At 42.3% G+C, this 25909-nt stretch overlaps 1 protein-coding gene across 3 annotated transcripts in view; it reads right to left on the reverse strand.

Moving 5' to 3' along the window:
• Nucleotides 1–1730: 1730 nt before the first annotated feature.
• SFMBT1 (Scm like with four mbt domains 1) overlaps nt 1731–25909 on the reverse strand; it is a 70876-nt gene continuing 46697 nt past the window's right edge. For all 3 annotated transcript variants that reach the window (XM_050312754.1, XM_050312753.1, XM_050312755.1), the window contains exons 4-21: nt 24163–24403; nt 23636–23724; nt 22506–22752; nt 20894–20991; nt 19894–19995; nt 18835–18985; nt 16658–16740; nt 14640–14766; nt 13867–13980; nt 12448–12490; nt 11128–11192; nt 9538–9677; nt 7607–7716; nt 5770–5945; nt 4841–5019; nt 4408–4653; nt 3766–3894; nt 1731–2908 (exon numbers count right to left, since the gene is read on the reverse strand). In XM_050312754.1, the coding sequence (XP_050168711.1) occupies nt 2768–2908; nt 3766–3894; nt 4408–4653; nt 4841–5019; nt 5770–5945; nt 7607–7716; nt 9538–9677; nt 11128–11192; nt 12448–12490; nt 13867–13980; nt 14640–14766; nt 16658–16740; nt 18835–18985; nt 19894–19995; nt 20894–20991; nt 22506–22752; nt 23636–23724; nt 24163–24403 (2481 nt within the window). In that variant the 3' untranslated portion in view covers nt 1731–2767. The remainder of the gene's footprint in view (nt 2909–3765; nt 3895–4407; nt 4654–4840; nt 5020–5769; nt 5946–7606; nt 7717–9537; nt 9678–11127; nt 11193–12447; nt 12491–13866; nt 13981–14639; nt 14767–16657; nt 16741–18834; nt 18986–19893; nt 19996–20893; nt 20992–22505; nt 22753–23635; nt 23725–24162; nt 24404–25909) is intronic.

Raw genomic sequence — 25909 nt, forward strand, 5'->3', positions numbered from 1 at the left:
ATTTTTTTTCCCAGGAAACAGAGTGTACAGTACCCGTGTGCAGCATAAAAACATTTCACAAATAATGAAAACATCCCTTTTGAAAATCTCAACAAAAATAGATCCCATTGGGACCAGACTGTCAGTGCCTCCCAAAACAAGGCAGAAAAATCCAGCCTATAAAACATGCCAAAGGTGACCAGTAAGTATCTCACTAACATCTGAAACTGCTGACTGCTTTATTTACTGAGAAAAAGAAGTATGACATTTGTATTTAAAACCCTAGGCACCATCTTAACAGGTCCACTAAATTACACTGTAAGCTCTGTTCTCTCCTGACAGCTACTTAAAAAGATATCTATCTGTCCATGGGGAAAGGTGGAAGCAACATCTCTTGGCTATGCAGGAGGCATCAGGGCAACAGAGCTCTGGAAATCATATTGCACTGATCCAAAAGCATCATATTCCAGCCCAGTTCTCTGCTGGTCAAATTTCTCAAGACAAGATGCTGACAGCAAAGCAGCAGTGTTTCTTTTAAACTCTTTTCAGGCCTAATAGCTTATCACTGAGCTTGTCCTAAGGGAATGGAGTACAGGCAGATGATCTAAGCACAACATGAAGAGCCAAAACATCCATTTAGTGACCACATAACTGGTGTGAGGAGGAAGAAGGGACACTTTGATTTCAATTTAATTACGTTTTCAGACTCTGCTTACAACGTGGGAGAAAAATTGTCCGAGCTACACGCTGCCCTCCCTCAGGAATATTCAGCTAATAAACTGTCTGATATTTACGTTTTGATTCAGGAGTGGGAAAAAAAAATCTGATTATTTACTTCTGTAAATAGTTCTGCCTTGACTAGGCAGTTATTCTAAGGGGCAAAAGCAATAAAGCCCCGTTACTGAGCTTTGCTTGGTCTAAACAGTTTTCCCTGGAGGCAGCTCCCCCTCAACACCAATGTGGCAGGCACAGACACAGGCTGTGCAAACTCAGCTCTCAGCTTACAGACACCTCCTTCCTGAATCCTGCAGCTCACAGCATTGGAACAGCCCATCCCACTGGGCCTAAGGGACACCTGGATCCCTCACAGTCTGACCAGAGTGACCCGTGCTCGTCACAAGCCAGTAGAGGTGCCTTTCCTAAACCAGTTCCTGCAGAGAGAGACCCTTCCTAACTCACACCCCTTTGTATGCCAGGGGCTTCCTGCAAAGATGGATTTGAACAGCAGATAAAGGGCCATGGCTGCACACACCCAGCTCTGCCTGTGCCCCTCCAAGGATGTGAGGAAGGCAGAGTGACCGAATGCGAGCCAGCTGAAACTTAACGCTCGTTTGACGCAGATCTTGAGCCTGATGCAAGTTTCCCCACACCTTGAATGGAAAGTAATGTAAGCCCTGTTGAAGTGTAGAGCACAGGTCTGCAGCAAGTGGCTGACTGGGTTTTATTACCCTGGAAAATTCAAATCAGCAGTTCATCCTACGGTGAGCCTACTGATGGACCTAAGATGTCCCTCTGGCCCTTTTCCTTTTTTCTAATAAAGGCAGACAAGGCCCTTCCCAACCCACCAAATTTTCACCAAGTCTGATCCTGAGCATCTGTAGATAGTTAAAAATACAAAGTCAAGCTCACAAGAGTTTCCAGTATGCAAACACTGGCAGAGCTTTCTTGCAGTCCTCTATTGATTGCAGTTTCCTTAGTGTATTCTCTAAAAAGATGTTCAGGTAGCAAAGCAAAAGTCTGCTGACAGGCTCTATGTACACGGCCCAATTGTTTACTAGAAGAAAAAGGAAATAACTTCACACAATTTAAAAAAAAATAAAAATAATCTAACAACCAAAATATAGAAAATGCAGAGGCACTTTCTCTTTCCTTCCTTATTTCCTACAGCCCGTCTGTAAGAGAAGTGCAAAATAATTACGTTTTCTGACATCCGAAGAAAAAGGAAACATCCAGGTTACGCCTACACAGGTTTCACTAAAGCTTTGGAACAGAAGCTCTGTATGCTGACATTGGTTTGTACTCTGGACATGCCCACAGAAGCCAGACTGCTGTGCAGCTACAGACGATTTGTCCAGAAAGAACAGTTCCCTCCCTTTTTAGCTCCTCACTTCTACTGTTCAGGCTACAGAGGTAGTAAAAACAAAACCGAAACCCAACAACAGTGAAACAAAAAAATTTCCCAAAAATAAACAAAAGAACTTCAAAAGGAACCACACTCTTGCTATACTGTACATTCAGAACCCTGTGGCCACATTGTTGTCCTAACAATGAACAAATTCATTAAAAAACTCAACATTAACACACGAATGTGCAAAGAGCACATTCCAAAGTCAGTGCTGTGGTAAAGCAAGTGTTTGTCCACAGGGAGGGAAGGGGATTCTGTGAGACATCAGGGACAGAGAAAGGTTATTTCTGGCAGCCCACATGCTAAACGTAAACAGGATCCGATTCTCCTTTTAAAGTTCCGTGCCAACAGAACTATTGAAATGTCATTTCCCACGAGAGGAGACTTTTCTGTAATCATTAAAAAATACATTAGAAAAAGGGAACCATAGAGCAAGAGACTATTGTGTTCCCAAGCTGGCAGCTGGTAGAGGAGCCCCTGTGTTTGCATTGGCATTTTGCTCCAGATGTTGTCTTCCTTTTGTCGAAATAGAAAAATCGAGGCTGACACACACTTTCAGGTCACCAGGGCCTCAGTTTAACTTCATTTGGCTTCACTTGCTAGAGAGGAAGGAGCATGTTTTTGTAGTTGTGCTTCAAAGGTCCACTTCAACTTGGCTGCTCCTCAGTTTGCAAACTGCTGGTAGAAGGCAAGTTTGACCCTCTCAATGTGATGGCAGAGTTTAATAGCTGGTCCAAGCTTCAAGTCCATACACTCTTGAACAGTGGGCAGGGTCAGCAGCAGCAGGGCCTGGCCATCGATTTCCTGTCAGAAAACAAAATTCCAGAGTGACTTTGTATTTTTATTCTCCCTGCTCCTTCAGCTTTGACTTGCCGTGATTTCAGATTCACGACCATTTGTGAATTAGATGTTTCTTTCGTGCTACTCCAGGCAGCTTAAAAATCTCTCTCACAACAAGTTAACTCCTTTCTTAAAATGTCAGCTCAAATTCACTGGCTGAGGGACAGAGTCTCATGAGATGCTATTGGAAAAAAAAACAAACAACCTAACAAAAGAAACCAAGGAAATTTCATGCAGAAAGTTATTTTACCCAACCATTGCATCTTTCTATAGAAACAGAGGTTCTACAAGGTCAAGTAAATCCACCACTACAAACCATAGTTCTAGTACTACAGCTTTGATAGACAATGCTTTTTATGCCAAATTTTAACCAAGATGCAAACAAAATGTTAACTTGACTCTGTTTTGTACTCTGCTTGTCATACTAACACAAAAACATTCCCCCCTGCAATATGACACTGTGATACCTGCAGTTACTCTGCAAAATAGAAAATATTTATTATATGGAAAAGTCAACATAAGTGGTAAAACTTTATCTCCTAGAAAACAGGCTTCTGCCTTCATGGTGCTTGGCTGCAGGCATGCTTTATATTTTTGGGATTTGGATACCCCACAGACCAAAATGCCCTTCACTGGGTTCTGAGAACCTGAGAAATTCTGGTCATTCCCTTAACTCTCCTCTCCCAAACTGCTGGAGGTTGCACAGGTGTTTGTTTCCTCGGGACCCTACTGAAAAATTCAAACTAGTTCCTTCTCATGATTCCTTAGAGGATAAGAAGCAAAGTGACAGATTCTACATTTTAACAGACAGAAAATGGTACCTGGTCAAGGAAAATTCTCGCCAGTGGAGCACAGTCAGTGGATTTGAGGAATCGTACCACGTCAGCCACGCTCCACTCCAGAGGGTTACTGTCCAGCTGCAGCTTTTCAGCAACTTCCATCTTTATGTCCTAGACAAGCCACCCAGTGCAAAAAGAATTCCCAAAATATTACAAATGCCATGGACCAACACTCCCATCTGCTGCCCCAAACTCAAACATTCAGCTGCCAACTAAAGCTCTAAGGAGAGCTCAAACTGCAGAGGTTTCTTGGCCAGCAGAGATGTGCAGAACAGCCTTCTGACCAGGGTGGACACTCCAACAGTGTTACACACAGACAGCAAGGATCTAAAACCCAGGGTTTGGTCCACACCATGTCACTGCTCTGGTTGAACCAAGAGGAGTGCCAGCAGCTGGGAAATGGGAAAGCTCACCATTCTGTCTACAGCTTTCTGCCTAGTTCTTTATTACAGTCCTGTCCTGTAATAAAAATCGTGATTTTTAATTACTCTGTAGTTTCACAATGCCCTCTATGGGGTAACAGAGGATTTTATGAGAACACATGTGCAATGGTTAACACTCCCAAGGTATTGGTGCTTGCCCAGCACTGAGCAAGCAGGAGCAGAATTCCACATTCCCAGTTACCTTTGGCGAAGGAGGTTTATTCTCATCATCAGAAAAGGAAAAGGTCCTGAGCTTCCTCTTCCGCTTGTCTCGGTCCTGAGCCAGGGAATGAGACAGTTCACTCTGTGTGGGAGATGATGACAGCGATTTCTTCTCTGATACCTCTGATTCTTCAAGCAGTTCATCCTGGTGCTCTGAGGTACTGTCCTCAGTCAGAGACTCCTCATCCACCTCATCCTGGTCATCCTCCTCTTCTGCCCCACTGCCCTGAGGAGTTCGGAAAAAAGAAAAAAAGGCAATGAAATGAAAAACAACGGGAAGTTTAGGACAAAAGCTGCAATTGCCACCCACTGTCAGCTGCAACCTGCAGTGACAAGGAACTAACACCTGCTGTTTAAGTGAAGCTGGTCAGAGATCGCAGCCCGTGCCATTAACGCTGTTGGCAGTGCCATACCTGGGGGGATCCAGCTGGGGTGTTATCCACTGACGTAGAAGAACGTTTCTTCTTATGAACAAAAAAATGTTTCCGCCTCTTCCGTCTTTTATTTGGTTTCTTCATGGCTACTTCCAGGTTACTGTGGCCACCCGGGGGCCTTCCTATCCGCTTGTTTTTCCGCTTCCCATAATAGTGTGCTACCAGGACAGAAGAAAGGAGCACCGTGTTGAAATGCACCTTCAGTGTCACACTAGTTATGTTTGTCCATCACCACGACTGGAAAAGTCAGTAGAAGGACATTTCCCAAAAGGAAACCCAGTTCTGCCCAACCTTCAAAATCAGCATGTCTATGTCTTCCTCTTTAATTTGGTTTAAGGAGCAAGAGTTACTCATCAGTTTTCTTTGCTCTGTAAAGATTTACTTCCTCCATCCCTGAGAAGCCCCAAATGATCCGATTTTATACAAAAATCATCAGTCATAGATTTGGTCCAATTTAATTGTGCTTTTTATAATGTTTTGTACTTTTTAAATATGGCCTCAATGCACTGTTTGTTCTCACAGTGTCAAATGGTTAAAGTCAGTTTACAAAAACCCTGAAACCTAAGAAAAGAGCTTGAAGGAGTATTTTGTTGCACAACAAATTGGTAAAAGCAATTATAATGCCACTTCAATTACAACGTTAGTCAGCTCTTGTCCCAAAAGTTGTCTTAAGAAGGTAAAGCTTTAAGCACACAACAAAAAGTTAAGCCACAGTTCTACTACTTAATGTAGAATCAATTTTTTCTCCCCTGCACATTGGCACGTGGATATTTTGCACGTTTGAACTTGAGCTGTTCCTTCTGAAGGCAAAGCAATGGATTTTGGATTCCTTCCGGAGCCAAAGCCAAAAGAAACTAAAATGTAACACTCCAAGCTCCACTTCATTATGAGATTAGTGAACTACTCACTGTACTTAGTCTTTGTCAGGACAGAGCAGTTCTCAGAACACTTATCCAGCACCATCTGAGGGCCGAAGAGGTTTGGACAACATTCCAGCTTGATGCATGTTTTCCTGCAGAAATCTGCCACCCGATCTGCCGTCCTCACAACTTCCACAGTCGCACGGTAGCTCTTGCCTTTGTATCTAGCATTGGAAATACGGTCACAGTTCAGGAATCTTCCAATTACCAGCAGTAAAAAAGTACTTCATTTATTGCTTTGAGATCAAACAGAGAAATATGAGCAGTGATGAACTGCACGGACTGCCAAGTCCAGGAAACAGGTACTCCCACCTCTTATGACAGATCCCCAAATAAAGAAGAGCCATCACCAGCATCAAACACAGCATCATTGCCCTGTCAGTGACTACCAAATGCCATCTGAGAGGACTGTCCCCACGTTCACGTTTTGTTTACTCTGCTCACAGATGGTTTGTTCTTTCTTTGCTTTCATGGGACTGCAGCAGCTCCTGCTGTGACATGGACAGCTGGTCCCACAAAACAACCCCGAGAGCACCCCCTGAGCTGGTAACAGCAGACAGCTTTTGGTGAGCCTTCTATGCACAGTCTATGGCAAGCAAATGGATTACTGCCACGTTTCCAATCAACTTTTATCTCACTGCTGAACAGTTTGCCAGGACAGTCACTTGCCATGGCTCGACATATTGCTCCTGTTTGATTTAAATCAAGAAAAGATTTGTTTTTGTTCACCAGCCTTGCCATTACCCTGACAGAGCCACTCTGTGCAGTATCTGCCAGAGCTGTTCATCATTTTTGCTTTGTTCTCCCAGCACAACTACAGGCACATGCTGATATCTATTAGGGGTGTTTCAGGCTCCAAGTATCTCGCTAATGCCTTGAAAAAAAGAGCAATATTATCGTAGTCCAGATATCCCTGGTGTCATTACTGTGACAAGAGAAAGCACATAGCAGCTTCAATGAAACTAAACAAATGTTTTTTCCTTTAGTCTTCAGCTACATCTTCTATTTACACTAATCTTTCATATCCCCCCTCCTATTGCCCAAATCCAGAGCAATCCTTCAATACACGGAAAGGTGTCTTTTTATACACGAAACTGATCCAACAAAAGATTTACTGACATGTTGAAAATTATGTAGGAAAGTGTGCTATGGCACACTGGGAAAATCTAATCTCTAGTATGCAAACACAGTGACCTAATTACAAAACCATCCCCAGACTATAAAGGAGTATCTGGACTTATCAAATATATGCAAATACGTGCACTGCTTTTTTTCCTTGCTGCAAAATAATCTTGCAAAGAAGCTCCAACCCAAAAAGCTCAGCAGGAAAACTAGAGAGTGCTTTAGGGTAGACTGCTGCAGAAAAACTTCCATGTCAGGCCATTTCAAAGCATTGTTGTCACTTAATTTCTGAAGAATCTTCTTCCACTGAGAAATCAGAGTGGAAATGCCAGGGGAGCCTGAGAAGCCTCCCAAGCTGTGTGTGCTTCTGCTTTAGAACAATTATCTTCAGGTGAATGAAATACTCTTAAACCTCACCTGCAGGTCTGTCAATGTATATACACTGTTGTACCAGTACCACACCAGTCTCACTTGACCACTGGCTGCTGGCATGCCAGTAGCAGGGTATGCCTGGCACGTTATGGGGCATTCAAATGGGATGCACTTCACCAAGAAAATTATAAAGAACTCAACACTTAATGGCTGTTGGCATCTCGATATGCTCGAAGCAATGTTTCCTCCTCTGAAATGTATGAAGTTAAAGCACACACTGCAGAGAAATGCTACTGGGATAGACTCAGTGGGGAACAAGGCAAGCATTTACTTGGCTTTCAGGGTCTCCCCATGTCCATGCCAGGCAGCCTCCTCGTCCAGCTGCAGCTCCCGCAGGACACGGCTGGGTTTGTAGGCGGCATTGATCAACAGAGTGAGAACCTAGAGCGCGAGGGAAGAGCAGAAAATACGGGTGAGTTATTTGTACAATTAATCTGTTTTAAAGTGCCAGAGTAGAATAGGAAATTACTCCTATTCATCCAAATTATCTAGCATCAAAGCACTCATTCACAGCAGGATTACAGATACCTCCTGATACTGCCAAAATGAACACTGAGAGCAGTCGACACTTCAGGCCTTGCCAACCTTCAGAATTTGTCTGCAGAGTCATGAGTGTATCTGGCAGTTTCCAAGTCATTGCCCTTGAATTACACAGCACTAAATTAACGCCTGGGGCTGAATAACTACAAAACTTGCATAACCTTGGCTAAATCTAAGTGATTATCTTAGAGATTGTATGTCATGTGAAGATGTGCCAAAAAATGCTGCAGGATTTTGGTGCCTGCCAACCCACCACTTACAACAAAATCATGCTGCAGAATCTTAAGCTCTCATCTGCTTTGCTTTCATGAACCGTGACATGACCTGTACTATAATAAAATGATGATTTCTCTGGTAATGTAAAATAACTTGAAGTTGTGAATAACCTGAAGTTAGGGGGGTATAGTACAAAACATGCGTTCAAACTGTATTTCTTACATGCAGTATGTGCTTCCTCCAAATCATTCCAAAATTGGGCGCATCAGAACCTTGACATTACAGACTTGCAGCTTCATTACTACTAATGCAGCAGTCCAGAAATTAAAAAAAATTAAATATAGTGCAAGTCCAAACTCTGTCTAGGATTCATACAGGGAGCACGACTCATAACTGAAATGAATGTACCTAAGCATAGTGGTCGAACTGTTTGCAACACTCAGCATCTGCACATCAGCAGGATTTGTGCACACTTTCTGCTTTCAGGCAATGAAGCAGATTAAACCTTCAAGGTTAAATGAAGCCACCACAGAATTTCACACTTGTTCTCCTGCAGTTCTTAATTCAGATTACTGAAACTCACAGAAAGGATAGGGTAATTTTCTGCATGCAAAACCAGACCTTTTTCAGTAATCAGCTTGACTCTTGACAACCACACTCTTGTTTTACAGCAAGTCTGATAAGATACTTGGTAGGGAAGGTAAAAATTCCCAAGACATTGAGCCAATTTCTACATTTAAAGTGATCACTTCATGAGAGCTCAAGTGTGCACATGTAGTTATGCCTTAGGAAATTTTCAGCCTCTCAGGTCAGATAATAAGCACCCCATGACCTTTTTGGAGATTTCAGAAAAATAATTATTGCATTAAAGTATCCGTAAATTTGATGTGAAACACCTTGTGGAGAAGAGGCTCTTTGGCATTAAAGAAAACCTCTTCCTCCCTCAATTACATTATAAAGCAAAACTACAATTTCACCTGATCTTTGCAAATTGTGTCCCACTTGCAAAACAGAGAGAATTCTTTTAATTTTCCAATTACGGGAAACAGTTTGCCATTTCTACTGAGAAAATCTGTATTTCCTCTGCTTTAACATCAACAGTGCAAACTGTAAAGGAATTTTGGGATTATCTCCAGCTAAATTCTGTTAATTAAATTTGAAGCATTTATTACAGCTATAAAGAGATACTGATTCCTTTGATTGTGGCAATTACAGGTTACACTGTTTTAACCTGAAGTAAAATTTAGCAGTAGAAGGCTGACTGTAACTCAGATAAATGAGAGGCTTTTACTCTTTCCAGCCATTCATAAAACCATTCACGATTTATACTTTACTACATGCAAAAAGACCCTCTTTAATAAATTCAAGCTGATAATCGGTAATTACCCATCTGTAATTAGAGACACTCAGCGTTGATGCCAGGCCCACTCTGTACAAGCACCTCACCTCTTTGAGTACAAGGACACAGTTCCCAGGTCCCACGGACTGGGGGAGCTCTGCAATCCTGCCCTTGTTCAGGTAAGGCCCCGAGAAGCACCGGTGGTTGAAGTAGATCTTTGGGCAGCAGTACTTGCCATTAATCACCACTGAGAAATGAGAAAGCAAAGATTTAAACCACGTGCTATAACCCCCCCCCTCCCAGGAAAGAAGCTTGTAAAACTATAGTAATAGTTTGTCTGCTGTGGAAAAGGAGGGGAGAAAGTCTTGAGTGACGTGAATTTGGGGTAGTTTCTGTGTCACGTTTGCAATGACAGCATTAGTTAGTCCATGTTGCCAAAATATTTTTCATACTTCACACCCATGCTTGCAAATTGTCAGACTATAGTAAATAAAGATGGTCATCCATCAGGAAAGAAACATTCCCTCCTGGCTAGTCTGATCCTTCATGGCATCACACCAGTGAGAACAGGAAAGACAAAGACAATCCCAACTTTTTGGTAACAGAAGCAGTTCCTACACAGCAATTACAGATAAATTTTCCAGTCAAGTAATTATCTCTCCCCCAAAACTTCTGTCACCAGAGAAGCTGGCAAAATTATTCTACACTGTTTATCCTAAATTGCAGTATAACACGTCTTTGCATATTTAGACTCTTTTCCCTCAATCAGCAAACAAAAGATGCAGCAACTGATGAAATGACCTTTGATAATGTGACACCAAGCATTCTAAACCCATTAAATGCTTTAATGTTTCTCAAAACTGAAGTGTAATACGTGTTGCAATACAGTTATGTGTAAAAACAATATTGTTTTCCCAACTGGTGTTGTAGTTTTCCTTGACTGATCAACACTATCACTTAAAGATCTTAAATTCAGTGGTTGAAAACTGGCAGATAAATAAATGAAGTCAAACTTACATTATGACTCTATTAAAAGCCAATTAAACTGCTAAACAAGCACACATCATTTCTGTCAACACTTGCTTTGGGTGAAGCTTCAGATGTGCACTTCACTGTACAGAAAACAGCAGAGGAGGCACTTTGGTGCCAAATGGATGGGTCTGTGTGACTGTTTCACCAGCAGATGTACTTATTCATCACATTCGTTCTTGCAACAGTTTAGAAAATTATTAGATTTCGCCATCTGGCACACAAAGCAGTTTACTGTTTGAATTGCTTTTGTTTATCATGATGATGAAGTTAACATAAAAAACAGACAGACCTGCTTCCCAAAGCCAGAATCCAACCACTCAAGAGCACAGATGTAGTGGGTCTGTTCCTCCCAACATTATTAAACATAGCAGGGGACAGTAAAAAGTCATCTGCACAGGTCACAGTACACACAGAGCTCCACGTATCCTCTGCTGGGGGAACAATGTTCTGGTGTAAAAATCTCCTTTCCAGGTTTAATGCACACATGAACTGCAGGACACAAGTAATTACATGGTTTTGTTTGTTTCATTCTTTTCTGAAGTTCACAAATCATTAAGGGATGAAAATCTTCACGCCCTTTCCTCCTCTTCCTTCTCCTAACAGTGTTGAGCAGGTGAACTGTTGGAGGATTTTGCCTTTGTTAGCCTGACCTCTGTGATCCGTACCTGAGTCAGAAGAGTTCAGTTCCTGGTTCTTTAGTCCATCATGAACTGTCCTTGAAGACAAAATTCTGAAATGAAAAGAAGTAGTTTGGGAAAAGGGACAGATGGTAAGGACAGTCACCACTCACATAGTTACTAAAATACAATTTCATTTTTTTTCCTGAGCTCTGGCTTTATTAATCTGCTTTTTATACCTCCCCTGTTTCACAATAATAACACACAAACCCTCCCAAATTCAATCTGGAAAGGATTTGTGCACTGCTCCAGCCAGCAGCAATCCTTCCTTGCTTGAAGTCTATGGGCTACCATGGTGAAAAACACCACCAAAGCCACCCCCAGCAGTTTACATCTCCTGCCATATCTTAACTTCCCATTCAATGGCACAAACTAGTGTGGTCTTACCTTATACATTTCGAAAAAGTTGGATTTTAAACAAAATACAACCAAAATTTGAAACAAAACACAACTCAAGTATTCTGGTAAGGATCCCAACAACAAAACATGGAAGAACAGTCAGCTCAGGATTTTAGGAGCACTGAAAACACTGGCAGCAGCACTGACAGCTCTGCTGTTTGTAAGGCTGTAGGAGCCAATAAAGCCAACTGGGAGGTATTTGTGGAGCATTTCTGAGCAGGCTCACAGGAAAGAGTTTCATATGCATGACACAGAGTTTGTAGATGAATTGTAGATATTAGTAGAACTCTCCCTTTTGGCTTGTCTGGGCCAAATTTAATCTGGGAAGGAGCAATCAGAAGTTCGTCTAATAAATGACAGCACTCACACTAAAGTGAATTTTTCTGATCAGTTGTGCAAAAGCAGTTACATGTTAAGGCATTTTTTAAGCATGTTTACATTACAGAAATTGTATTATTTCAGAGGGGAATATAACCAAAAGGAAATACAGTAATTTTTCCTACTACTCACCATTAAAAAGAGGCTCAAGTACAAATTTACAGTCTTAAGATCAGAGCAGTTTTTCTTAAATGCACAATACAATCTTCTAAAAGTGAAAGACCAACAACTTCAACCTCAGAACTTCAGTGGCTTAACCTGTTCAATAATTCAGCTCAGTTGCAATAGCATTGTTAAAAAAACAAATTCCAAGCTTTCTATCTCCTCCTGCTGTAATGCAAGAGGTCTTTCTGAACATCAACAGAAACTACCAGCGTTAAGACAAATGGATTGCAGAATCTTTCAACCCTCAGTAGAGCACTTCTGTAAAGCTAAATCTTCCCTAACACAGCATGATTTTCCAATTAGAAAAAGAGGAAAAAACCCAAACCAAACTCCAACAAGAAATAAAAGCAAAAACCCGTTACTTACTGTTTTTCTGGTTGAACTACTGCAATTTTTTTCTGCTTGTTTACTGAAAGGAAGAAAAAAAACATAAACAGCAAAATATGAGAGGCAAACAAAAACGTCTAGTACAAAAAATAGCGAACTCTTTTCTCCTAAGTTACACACCAAAGAGAATCCATGTTCCAAGTCATCAGCAGTGTCAGACAGTTGACCCACCTGCACTACAGTAACTGGCCTAAGTAATTTGACAGAAGGTTTACTTCAACTTTCACTAACAATTCATTAAATCAGGCATGATATCCCCAGCCTTCCAGGAAATCTTACTTTTTATGCATCTTTTGTTTGTACCATAGCCCCTAAACTACCTGTAATACCTGCCAAAAATGAATTATATGCTTTCCTTTTCAGCACCCAAAGGTCAGGATGTTTGGCATAACTTCCCACTTTACTGGCACAGCAACTTCAACACTGTTTAACTTTGAAATGGAATGAAAGCAGCAGGTTAGAAACACAGATGACTTAAGCCAGTTGCTATGGAGGAAAACACTTTCAACTAAGTCAGTCATTAGGGTGATGGGTCCACTTGCTAATTCTGGCTTTCATAATCAGGTAATAACATCAAACAAGGCAATGCAACATATGCCTCTTCAAGCTTTGTCCCCAAAAAACTTCTGGATTTTTTTAAGTATTTTTCTTCCCTAATTAGGATCCCCCCCCTACTCCCTCCTGTCCTTGGCAATACAGGTAGATTAGTTTCTCTTGCTTTTACTTGCAAATAAAGTAAATGACAGCTCACTCCAATCTTAAAATTTTCTTATCTTGCTCAATGAACACGGAGGAAACTCTTCAGTTTCTCCAACTCCCACTAAACTTTAATAAACAGAGCTCACGAACCAGCTGAGAGAAGACACTGCCTTATGCTACTCAGTCATGTGGTTAAAACAGGGAGGATTTACTTTTCAGCACTCTGTCATTAAGGGATAATTACCCCCGGGCCGTTTAGAAAGCCAGTGTCCCTTATTTAGACTCCAGAGTGTGTACACACTCACACGGGTTTGTTATGGCATTCATTTTACTTGAACAAGTGCAAGTGCAGAGTCATTATCAGGGTCAGACACACTTCAAGAACAGCTCAGACAGAAGGAAATGCAGAGCATGTGGGTTTGTGTGTGTGTGTGCACACAACACATAAAATTTCTTTGTTCCCTCAGGCTTGTACAGCATCCAAGGGTCTGAAGCCAACACTGCTGTTCTGCAGTTGTTGTGTGGCTTCCAACTGTACCCAAGGGCCAGGGGAACACTCGTGCAAGGCACAGATTCTCTGTGCATGGTGAAGGTTTCCAAAGGCAGTGATGCCAGCAGGAATTCTGCAGTAGCCTGCTCTGGAAGGTCTGAGCACCTCTATCCCCCAGGTAAGCACTGCAGACAGAGCAGAGCTGGTACCTATTGCTTTGCGAGGAGGCCTGAGCTGATATCCATTCGTCTCACACCAACCCACTGGAAATATATTCATTGATTCCACACTCACTATGCAGTCAGGGACGGGTTTCTTGGAACCTGTTTAGTTTAGAAAAGGAAAAATTGAAACAAGTAATAAAAAACCCAATTTGGTTAACGCTTGTTAAATGTTTGCTAGTGAAGCCACTTTTATGTATGGCATATCTGGAACACAATATCAATCATTTATTCATCCCCTTTTACTGACCAGGTTCTTTCCTGCCCTCATTTACTTCCTCCTGAAGGCTGGAGATGGGAATTTGCCATCCACAGTTTAGCAGAGATGCACAGTGCACAGTAAGTGCATGCTGATGTACTTCCAATCAAGAAATGGGATTATAAAGGAGAACAGACAGGGGCCTACTCTATTTTAATGGGGAACCTCTGTAAGGTTTGTTCCTAGATCTGGTCAAAGCTTGCTTAGAATGCGAGTCACTGGTTTGTAAAACTGTTCCAAGGCCCTTGCTCTCTACAAGACCCCAATCAGCACTGCCACCGCAATGCACAAATGCCATTTTTGGCTTAAATAAGCAGTGCCAGCCAAGGCAAAGTGGAAACACACAATGCAAGTGGGGTTTGCTGTGTTTTCACTGAGGAAACTGTAACTTGGTCCCACACTCTGCACACAGTGAGTATGCTCCAGATACACCTCAGATGTGATGGTGGCAGTACAGAAGAACCAATGCAAGTGCTACTTTCTCTTCCCACGTCAGGCTTACCCTCCAGCTGAAGCCAGAGATAGGAATCTTTCAACTTGGTGACTGTAGCAATGCAAACTTCTTCAGGATCAACTGGGTTCACAGCCTCGAGTTTCATATTCTCTTTAAAGCCATGGTCAGAAGTTAACTAGGAGAAAGCCAGAGGACTTCAGTAAGATACCAGCTGTGTGTGTGTGATGTGAACAGCCATGAACAGGAGCAACACAAAAACCTCAGTGCTGAAGAACACAGAAAGATACTCAGGCAGACAGGGAAGATTTCAGATAATTAGCACATTGAATACAGGATACATTATGAACTATGAAAAATGTAAGTTAAAAAAACCTCTACAGACAGACTTAGAAAAGAACATATTTGTTCTCAAAAAATAAGGATGCTGAGTCTCACTGAAAGGATTGAGTGCATTCTCAGCAATCAGGAATTCTGTGTTGCTTGCTACCCAAGTGATAAGTCTGACAAATAGTCTGACCAGGTTCCCTATTCCATCGTGTTAGCTTGGAAATCCTTTATGTATGCAAATAACATTCCTGCCTCATCCAAATGAGTTCTGGCACACAGCATAGGAAGCTTTCTTTTCATTTGAGATTTTTTGGATAAGTAGGATCTTACTTTATTCACCAATTTAGCTCACATTTATTTTAAAAAAAAATCCCCAAAACGTTGGAATGGATGTTTATCCGGCTCTGAAGTTCCTGCATTAAAGATAAGAAGTAGCAGCCAGACAGAGGACTCTTCCTCCCAGAGCCACTCTGCAACATAATTACAGGATCAATACATTATGAATTCTGGAACTAGCCTGCAGTGATCAACTCTTCTCAGAAAGGGATAATAAATTCAGTGACCTGTTCTAAGATGCCACAGCTTACAAGACAGAACAAGGGCAACACGAATTCATAGCCAGCAACACCCTCTTCAAAAAATGGTAATTATTCATTTTAATTTCTCCCCTAAGCACTGCAATAGCCCAAGTATTGTAAATGGAACTGGAAGGCAGGTGTTAATAGAACCCTTTTCTGCTTGACAAGGTATTGTGCTTTGGGAGACAGCAATACTGTCATTGAACCAACAAAAGCCCAAAATGTTGCAAGTCCTTCAGGCACTGATTAATGTAAAATGATTATCTGGTACTAATTTAAGACGACTTGGTATTGATCAATACAATGGAATTAATTTTTCAAGCTGAAAGGATGGAAGATTGAAAGAGCACACCAAATAAATGAAAATAAAGTCTATTGAAAGGCCCTGTTTCCACAATTACAGGAGTGCCAACGACTGATGCTGTTCTACGACTCTTCCACGGGCTCTTACACACCTCAATTTCACAAAACAAACATTTATTTTCAATCTGCACTATCACAACTGAAACATTTGGTGCACTGCTTCCTTATGTAGGAAACTGGCATGCACCTTCACAAACATTTAGACTCTCTTATCTCTTCTGTTTCCTGAGCTATCCCAGGTAAGGTGTTTAGGCACTCAAACGTGTCCAGAGGAAGGCAACAAAGCTGGTGAAAGGGCTGATGGAATGTCCTGTGAGGAGCAGCTCAGGACTCTGGGTTTGTCCAATTTGGAGGAGAGGAGGCTGAGGGGTGACCTCACTGCTCCCTGCAGCTTCCAGAGGAGGGGAAGAGGAGAGGGACGTGCTGATCTCCAGTGACAGGACATGTGGGAATGGGTCCAAGCTGCGTCAGGGGAGGTTCAGACTTGACATCAGGCAGCATTTCTTTACTGAGAGGGTGATCAAACACTGGAACAGGCTTTCCACAGGTTCATACTCCCTCCCTGCCAGTGTTTAAGAGACATTTGGACAATGCCCTTAACAACACGTTTTAACTTCTGGTCAGCCCTGAAGAGGGTCAGGCTGTTGGACTGGATGGTCACTGTAGGGCCCTTTCAACTGAAATAGCCTATTCTACTTGGAAAGGCAATTTAACTAAAAAAATGGGAAAGTCTCTTCTCCCTGGAATCAAGAGTGTCATTCACATAACAGAAGAGACTCTGCTGGAGGACTCTCTTACCGAGGGGAAGCAGCTCTGGGGAGCGGCCTCAGCACCGCACTGTTTGAGGTAGTCTGCCCAGTCGAAGTCCTGCCCGGGGTAACCTAGGAGAAGGAAAAGCCAATGGGTTAGAGTTGAACAGCCTGAGACTCCATTCAAACCGACATGAAGCACAGAGCACTGAGATCTGCTCGGGTCACTCAGCTTTGCCAGTTGACTGCAGCTTCCTCAGCCACCTGAGGGCAGCCACAGCCCCCTGAATCCTGATTAAAGTATCTCTGCTAAGCAGACAAGGGCAGCAATTCAAACACAGGGAAGCACTCCCACCCTTTTCACAGGGTGCAGATGAAATTCAGGAAAGATTTCTGTAACTGATGTTGTGTCAGCTCTGAAACTTTATTTTTTTTAAATAGAGCAGTCAAAATGTGCACAATATCAACATACTACTCTCTCAAAGACGTGCTAAACACTAAGTCATTAAAGAGAGCAGTCAGATGTGCCAAGAGGCTCATCAAGTTTGCCAAGAGCTGTAGATCTGCATTTATGTTTGAAGGGAAGACTCTTAATAAGGAGGCCATCAGGAGACACAGTATCCTTCCAAGAAAAATTATCCTCTTCTTGGGGGAAATACTTGGCTCCCCTGTGATCTAAAAAAAGCAAATAACTGAAGGGAAGAGGGTGCAGAAGTGTGCTGCCATGTCACTTTGAGGCTGGCAGTAAATCAGCAAGGACACAAGTGCTGCAGCTATTCCACTCCCCTAAAAGGGACATCTGTGGCAATGGTTTAAGCAATCAAACAAAATCTTCAACCCAGCCTAAGAATATAGTATTAACATGACAAACTAAACACACAAAGTTCAACCGTGCCATGTCTACACATATTTTAAATATGTGGGATGGTGACTCAACCACTGCCTTGGGCAGCCTGTTCCAATCTGTGATAACCATTTCTGTGAAGAAGTTTTCTCTAATATCCAACCTCAAGCTCCCCTGACACAACTTGAGGCCATTTCTTCTCATCCTGTCACTTGTTACCTGGGAAAAGAGACCGACCCCCAGCTGGCTACAACATCTTCTTATAGGTCATTGTAGAGAGCAAGAAGGTCCCTCCTGAGCCTCCTTTTCTCCAGGCTGAGCTCTCTCAGCCACTCCTTGCAGGACCTGTGCTCCAGACCCTTCCCCAGCTCTGTTCCCTTTTCTGGACACACTCCAGCTCCTCAATGTCTTCCTTGTAGTGAGGCCCAAAACTGAACACAGAATTTGAGGTGTGGCCTCATCAGTCCAACCTAAATTATTCTTTGACTTTTACCCCCTCAGAGAGGGCCAAACCACAGAAGGATCTATTTATTTTTCTCAGTTTTATCAGTGCCAGGAGGGCTCTTGAGACCTGACCTCACACAATTCAGAACACCCACCATGTGCAAGGGGACTACGAGAACAGGAACTTAAAATCTTCGTCAGCTCCAGTCACATGCCCACAAAGTGAGATTTCATTTTGCACATGCAAAATTCCAGGTAACGCTGGTAAAGCAAAGCCACTTTTTGTATTTTTAACTATCTGAAAGGCAGGAGACAAACATCTTATGGTCTTTGCTCCTCTGATGTAAGGAGCAACTAAACCAAAACATTCTGAATGCTGAGATGGTGAATCAGAGAACTGACTCCCTGGTTTTACAATACCATTGACATTTCCACTTTGAGAAAATGAATAAATATTTCAGTAGCTGAGGAACACTCCCCTATTCCCTTATGTCCTGAAGCAATGCTTCAGCAATCTGCTACAGTGCCTGATAGGTCCTTGATAAAAAAATAGTTCATTAGCTTCTGAGTGACAAGACATCCTAAAAATATTATAAAACGTTGGATAACAATGTTCCATTCTGACCAGAAGCAAAAACCCAATGCAAAGACCATAGGCTCCTGATATCATGCTAATTAAGGCTGAAATCAACATTTCTTCCAGCCCTGCAACACACACACCATTCATTCCAGTGTTCAGGTTTTTATGCACAACCAGCATTCCCCAGCCTCTCTCATCCTCCCAAATCCAGGCTCATACCCAGGAAGCTTCAGTTTCACAGAATCTGATCCTTCTTGTTCTTTGCTTGTGCACAAGTGCTGTCCTAAACAGAGCAGTGGGGACTGGGGACCTGCTCCCCTGGGAGAGGGGTGGGCACCACAGGGCTGCCCTGACATACCTGGGGGGGGACTGAGGTTCAGGCCGTTCTTCAGACTCCACTGCACAGGGAAAATCCCGGCACTGTTGACATGACAGATGTAAGACCGGCTGGTGGGACGGTCTGCTCTCAGGTCATCAATTTCTATCATGAAATATTTGTCATTGAACACCTGTAGTCAGGCAAAAGAGAACCACAGGGTCTGGTGAGTAGTAGGTTCTCATCTACTGCTCCCTCTCGCTCATTTTGTTAACTTTAGTAAAACAGCAACACTGTATGATAGAAACCCTTCATCTTGAAATACTGTGAGGATTAAAAAAAATAAAGGAGAATCTATGGGATTTATCAACCAGTGGATTCCTCTGCATCATCCAGAAAGTTAACAAATATAAATAATAAAAGTTAAGGTATAAGCACTTAAAAAATAAGGTGATCAAGTGCTACATGAAATTTTCTCATGAAAAATGCAGAGGAATTAGTGTTTGTGGTCTTCCCACTATTCTATAACAACAAACTGCTTATTTCAACAACGCTGTGTCCTGGGATGGACTGTCACAAGTAAACCCACTTCACTGCTGAAGTAAATAGAAGTAGGGCAAGCAAATAGCAAGAAAAGCAAAACCTGATTATGTTGGGAGAGTTTTCATTTCAACTTTTAAATCTGGTCACCTAAATGTCATGTGTACATAGTGATGACAAAATGTCATATGCACTTAGCAATGACACAACGTCTGCACAAAAAAACCCCACCGCCAAAAATCTATCTTCAACTGGATATTCAGATTATAAGAGATTACATCAATTTTAACAACCTGGGTTTGACAGTTCTAGTAATTTGATCTTTTAAGCTTGTATCTTTATGGAACTTTTCCCCTCTATTCAAATGCAATGGCTTCACCATCAGCAGTTAAGATGCTTTCTCATGGCAGCCTGTCCCCTGAGGGAGTCATACAAAATACTTCATTTGGAAACTAGCTCAAGATTTTAAGATAATCAGTTAATGAGAATTCCCTGAGCATTTAAGAACAGAAGTTGCAGTAGAATTGAATCTTCGTAGGACTCGTTTAAAACCACTGGTACCTTAAGAACTGTAGCAGGAGAGATTACAAAAGGAGCCATTGGATCCACGGCTTCCAACTTCATGCCTTCAGAGAATGAATGCACTCCAATCACAGGTTTATCCTGGAAAATGAGGTGTCAGTGGGATTACCTGCCTTTCTCCATCAAAAGAGAGACGCACCTTACATAAATCAGCTGAAGAGGATGACTTAAATTTTTATTGGCTCAGTCTAAGAGATCAACCTGTTGAAATAACAACAACTTCCCCTGGTGAAAAGGCCACCAATGCCCTCTGAGACTGACAGTCTTCAGTGAGTTTTAGGAAATTGAGTTCCTGCCATTTCCTCCTCTGACATTCTCCACACAGAAACCAGATTTGACAATACAGGGTGGTCTGGTAAGTCAATGGAAATGTTCTGGGGTTTGTTCCCCTAACTTTTAGCACTCCTCTAACCACTCATGAGCTACATTAAATGAGAACTACACAGCCTCAGTTTGCAGTCTAACAAAAACCTACAGAGCAGGACTCCTGCTCCAGAATTATGTATGTCCTACTCTGTATATGACCCAACACATTCAAGAGCAACAGCACCTCCTCTTCTGCTTATGGGTCCAAACAAAGCTGAGAAAAATGAACTAAGAATGTGAAGAACTAAGTTGACATTCCTACTTCTCAAAAAATGTTAAGATTTCTTTTTTTAATGATTATAAACAATTTGAGAGATTTTTGTAATCCAGCAATCTGTAGCGTCCTCCAGAAGGACACTAATCTGCAAGACCAAAGTGGGCAAACAACTGGAGATGCCATTATAAAGAATTTTGATGGGTGCACCAACTTACCAAGAATTGCTAACAGTATCATTATTTTTATTATACTTACATCTTTAAACTAGAAGAAGAAAGGAAATAAATTTTAAAAAACAACAAAAGAGGGAAAGGATTTTAAGTAAGTGACTGACTTCCCTGAATCATTTCTTAGGAATATAATATTTTCATGGTATCATCCACAGCATCAAACTACCTTAAAAAGATCTGTAGGGACGGATGACTCCTCCTCCTCCTCTTTCACCTTCTTCAGGATCTCTTGCCAATCTGCTTCACTCCTCAAGGACCTAATGGCTAGAGGAAAAAGAGAGGGAAAAAATGAATAAAGTCTCTGTCCTTCCTCTTTTCCTTCAGAACTCAGAGCAATAAAGCCAAAAGTTTGATCTGTGCTTCTCTAACTGCTAAATTCTTATCTGTTCAGAATCTGAGCAAATGCCTTTCTCCTCAAAAATGTACTCTTTTCTTCAACATTTGCCTTTTTATGGAAAGGGACTGAACAAGCAACACTCTATCACCCATACCCTGCCAAGCCTGCTTTTTCTGAGAGAACAGGGATCACAGCAACACCAAGGAAAACTTCTGGAGAAACATAGGACCAGAAAACAAATCCCCAGCTGGGTAACGCTGGCCGCTTTTACGCTTAAGCAAGCAGAAAGTTCAAGAAGTGTTCCACGAGCCTGTTCCAGCTGTTTGAGTTACTCCTTTAGCATCTGCAAATGCAGACCACACACCTCTGACAGAGGAGAAACTACTCACAGCAGTGCCATCATGCACAAAAGATCCCTGGGAGTGTGTCAAAGCTCTTACACAGACACAAAAAGGAAACAAATCCAGGAGCTAACTAATGTTTTTAAAAGACACCAATCACTTAAATAGTGCTGTGGAATCCACCCATCTGGTGTTTGGCAGTGATTTGGCATCCCCCTGTTCACAATCCTGATTTCAGCAGAGATTGGTCAAGCCCTACTAAAAGCAGATGCTCAGTCATTTCAACAGAATTGCTTTGGTTTCCTTAGCAGGATTTCTTCTTGCTGTGAGGGGAAAACATTAAAAAAAACCCACCAAACCCACAACAAAAACAACTGTTCTAAACAATGTGAACTTTTTCAACTAATAGCACTGAGTGTGCCAGAACCTTAGATGTACACCTGCAGAAAGGCTTTAGGGTAATGCTCAACATTTTCCAGCTTTATCCCAAGGTCTCCCTTCACCAGGAAACACATTACATCAGTGCTCAGCTTGTAAGTCAACCACGTGTGTTTCTGCCAATTTATAACCCAGTCCTTTGAGGACCTGCCCTGGCGTGAAAAATACAGCCACAAAATGTCCCACCCTCTGCCTCAGTTTCCACACACTTGTTCCTTTTTTTAAGGGACATTTTCATATCATTTAAACAGTGTCTAAATTAATCCAGTGAACTTGAGGGTCACAACTGCAAAAGCTCCTGCTGAGCAGTACTTCAAAACCATATGACTTTCTCACCCCTCAGGAATACAAACCTAATCAAAATAACAGTGAAGGCAATCCCTTCCTCAGTTCCATCCTTTCCACAGACAGGTGGAAAGTTTTGACAGGCAAAAGCCATTTAGCAACTTCTGAATGAGTGGGTGAAAAGCCTTGCAGAACAATTTTTTTTTTCCACTTACCTTTTATTAGGTACAACACTTGTCAAATCTCAGAGTGATTATGTGACCACCATGTGCACCCAGAGGGCAGATTCAGAGCACTAAAGCAGCAGCAGTGCTCTCCACCCTCTGATCATCAAATATAATATGCTAATATATAAAAACATAGATGCTTTGAAGTACCTAGAGGTGGTTGCAGGCTATATCCATGCTGGGCTGCCCAACCCACTTGGTGAAGGAAGGGGTCCAAGTAGAACAGCCACTGGTCAAATTTGTCAGAATCCTCCAGCCCTTCATATCTCAACTTCAGTCTCCCCCCAACATTTTCGACCACGGTGACTATCCAGGCTTCCAGGGAATCCCGGATGTTTTGCAGTTCCAGTCGGGAGCCTGGTGCAATGAGATCCAATGGATTTTTCCCTCTGTGAAGCTACAAAAAGACTACAATTATTCTGTACAACAGAACAAAATGAAGCCCAGACTTCCACCTCTTTACACACTTTTTTTTTTTTTGCATAAATAAAGTATGAATACAGAAGTAAAGAAATACACATCCCTCACTAAAGTGAGACAGAAATGAGAATGTTCAGAATCACTGCTGTTTGCATCAGAGCTTCCTCACTGCCTGTAGATACAGTCACACATTTCACTTACATCCTCACCATCATTTTCAGAGGCATTATCACTTATATATTCAAGGTTTGAAGGAAACATGAATAACCTCTTTGTAAAACTGAGTCATCCAGCATACAAAGATGACTAGACAGAAACACAGCAAGACAGAAATGTTAGCTGTAATGAAGATGTCAGTGGCATTTTCAAGAAACCATTACGTTCTGCACTTTACAACCATGAGGAGCAAATATTGTTTAAAGTGCAGAGGAGGGGATAAAATTTGATTCTTCACTAGCAAAGATGCAATATTTAAGTAAAACAATAACCTGCCCATTAGTAAAAATCCCAAAAAAACCAAAACAATCCAAAGTGAAAGGAGTCAACTAAGAAAGGGGACAACATGGAGGAGCAGAATTGGAGGAAGACTGAAACCTAAGAGAGTTGAAGAAGATCTTTCTTTTGATAGGATTAAGGAAGAGCCCAAACCTGCAGCAACAGATATGGTTCAGGACAACACTATCAAAAATAAATAGTCTAAATAGGAAACATTAGAGAGTGGAACGCTACGGTCAGCAGCATATTACAGTGCTCCCTAAACTTAAACAGGGAATTGAACTGACAATCCAAACAGTGATTCCTCTAATGAAGAAGGGGAAGGCCAAGACAAAGCCCCAGATGCAGCACATTGCAGGACTCACCCCCTCGAGCAGGTTGGCAGGAGCACTGCACGCTCCCTTCAGCACCCGCTGAAGGAACTCCTCCTGGTCAGGTATCTTGTCCTTGATACCTAAGTGAGAAGGGAAGAAAAAAAAGACTGTGATTCTTCCTGTCAGAAAAAGATTATTCAGACATGAGATGTTACCACACCCTTGTGCTGCCTAATTCAGAAGAATCTGCCATGCACCAGTAACATCTTGAAACAACAACAACATTTTTAAAGGAAATGGCAAAGCAGTAGATTTTGGTGGGTGACAATTAAGATAATCACAAGCCTCTGTAAGAATTAGTTCTGAAAGTTCTGAAATTAACCTAACTCCTCTCTGGTGAAGGAGCAATCTCCTGATGTAAGCCATGGGATGTCAGGAAAACACGGCAGATAACCTCAGCTTGTCCCCACAGCAACACCACCCACATACACCACAGCCCTGCAGGTTGCCTGCCGGGCTGACACAGGACAACAGCACACTTCTGTATGTACCCCCCCTTCTGCACATAGAGCTGATACCTTCAGGCACTTTGAGAATCTTTTTGTTCTGCTCACACCAGCCGATGGGGTGCAGATCAGCTGTCATGATGTCGCACCAGAAGTCAGCCTTGCGGTCCTCCCCGTACCCATCGTAGCGCAGCAGGAGCAGCTGCCCACAGGTAGTGATGATGGTGGCTACCCAGTAGGTGTTCTGGTCAGACTTGACAGCGACTTCCAGCTTCATTCCAGGGGCAAAACCGTTCTGCAAACTTGTATCCACCTGAAGAGGAAGATCATCACATGTGAGCACCTGCCAGAAACTTTGCTGAACACCAAGGGGAACAGTTTAGGAATGTTCATTAGCAAAAAATCTCAAGCCAAACACCTCATGAAATCTTCTTTGTATTACAGAGTATCTTTTCAACCTTAAATCAGTACTTTGCCATTCACGTTCGTGCCCTGAACAATACCTCCCTCATCCCTGAAAGCCTTTCCTGCTCACAGCTGGGCTGTCAAGCTCAGCAAAACTAAAAGCCCAACTCAGGATCATGACTTTCACTTGTTATGTTAAACTGTGTCTTTCAAGGTCTTTGGACAAAGAGCCTGTTTAAAGTACCTACTCGTGTTTTAGGTAACCATATCACCATCTCTTCCACCAAGCTCCTCTAAGAACTCACAAACTGCAGAGTAAGGATTTTGAATGTCTCTATCCAAGAGCCTAAATCTGTAGGTAGCATTGCTCCATAAATTGCATGGAACATAATCAGTGTGTGTTCTTGAGTTAACTCATGCTTTGACACAGTAAAGCACCAAATGCTGTGAGTGCTCTGTGTGTACATGGATGTGCTGTGTGCAGGTGAGGAATCTGACTGCAGTCCTGATGCTGAAATGTGACTTAAAAAGAGAAGGCAAAACATTATTAAGTCTCTCATATCCCTGCCTTCTCTTAGCTGAAATGATCCTGAAAGAGCAGAAAGAGCCTCTTCTGCTCTCACTGTAGTATGTTTGATCTATGCTTAATTCCAGGGCCTCAGTCCTAATTAAAACTCTGACATATCAATCCCCTCTTCTCAACTGACTGTAACTGATGTTTTCTTTCTTAAGTGGTCCCAAGTTCCATTTCCTCTTTGAATCAACTGCAAGAAAGGATGCAGATGGAGCAGACACTTTCTGGGGTATTTATTCCCAGTTCTGCACTGACAGTTCAGTAACTGCCATAGCTATTACAGTCTCATCAGCCAGCATACACTGGTTTGCTACAAATAAAACTAAGAGAAACATCAGAAAGAAAAGCATATGCCTCTGTTAACTGTTCACATCCTTCAGGTTGATACCCTTCACTTAGAGAAGCCTCTTCTTGAAAACATAATCAGCAGGTTCCAATACCTGCAGGTGTCTTGAAGTGGTATTATGGAGGGTGACTTATAAAAAAGACAGTTGTCTTGCTGAAGACACATTCCCAAAGACTTTGTATTCTGGTTCCCCAGGGAAAAGCTGTGAGCTCGACACAGAGTCTGAGGAATTGGGCAATCTGTGCAGCTCTCTCTACCCGACCTTTCAGCAAAGCCTCCCGGCAGAGAGCGCAGCAATCAGCGAACCCAGAGCAGCAGCAGGAGCTTTCCCTGCAGCCAGGTGCGTTTTCCTCAGGCCGGCAGGGACGTTCCCGGGGCACAGAGCGCACACGGAGCAGCTGTTCGCGCCCTCTCCTGGACACCGCGGAGCAGCTCAAAGCACAACACTTGGCGTCTCCAGGCGGGCTAAGGGAGCAGGGCAGGCTGGGAACCTC

The sequence above is a fragment of the Myiozetetes cayanensis genome, unplaced genomic scaffold (assembly GCF_022539395.1).
Source record: "Myiozetetes cayanensis isolate MyiCay16 unplaced genomic scaffold, myiCay2020 scf18, whole genome shotgun sequence".
NCBI classification, from domain to species: Eukaryota; Metazoa; Chordata; class Aves; order Passeriformes; family Tyrannidae; genus Myiozetetes; species Myiozetetes cayanensis.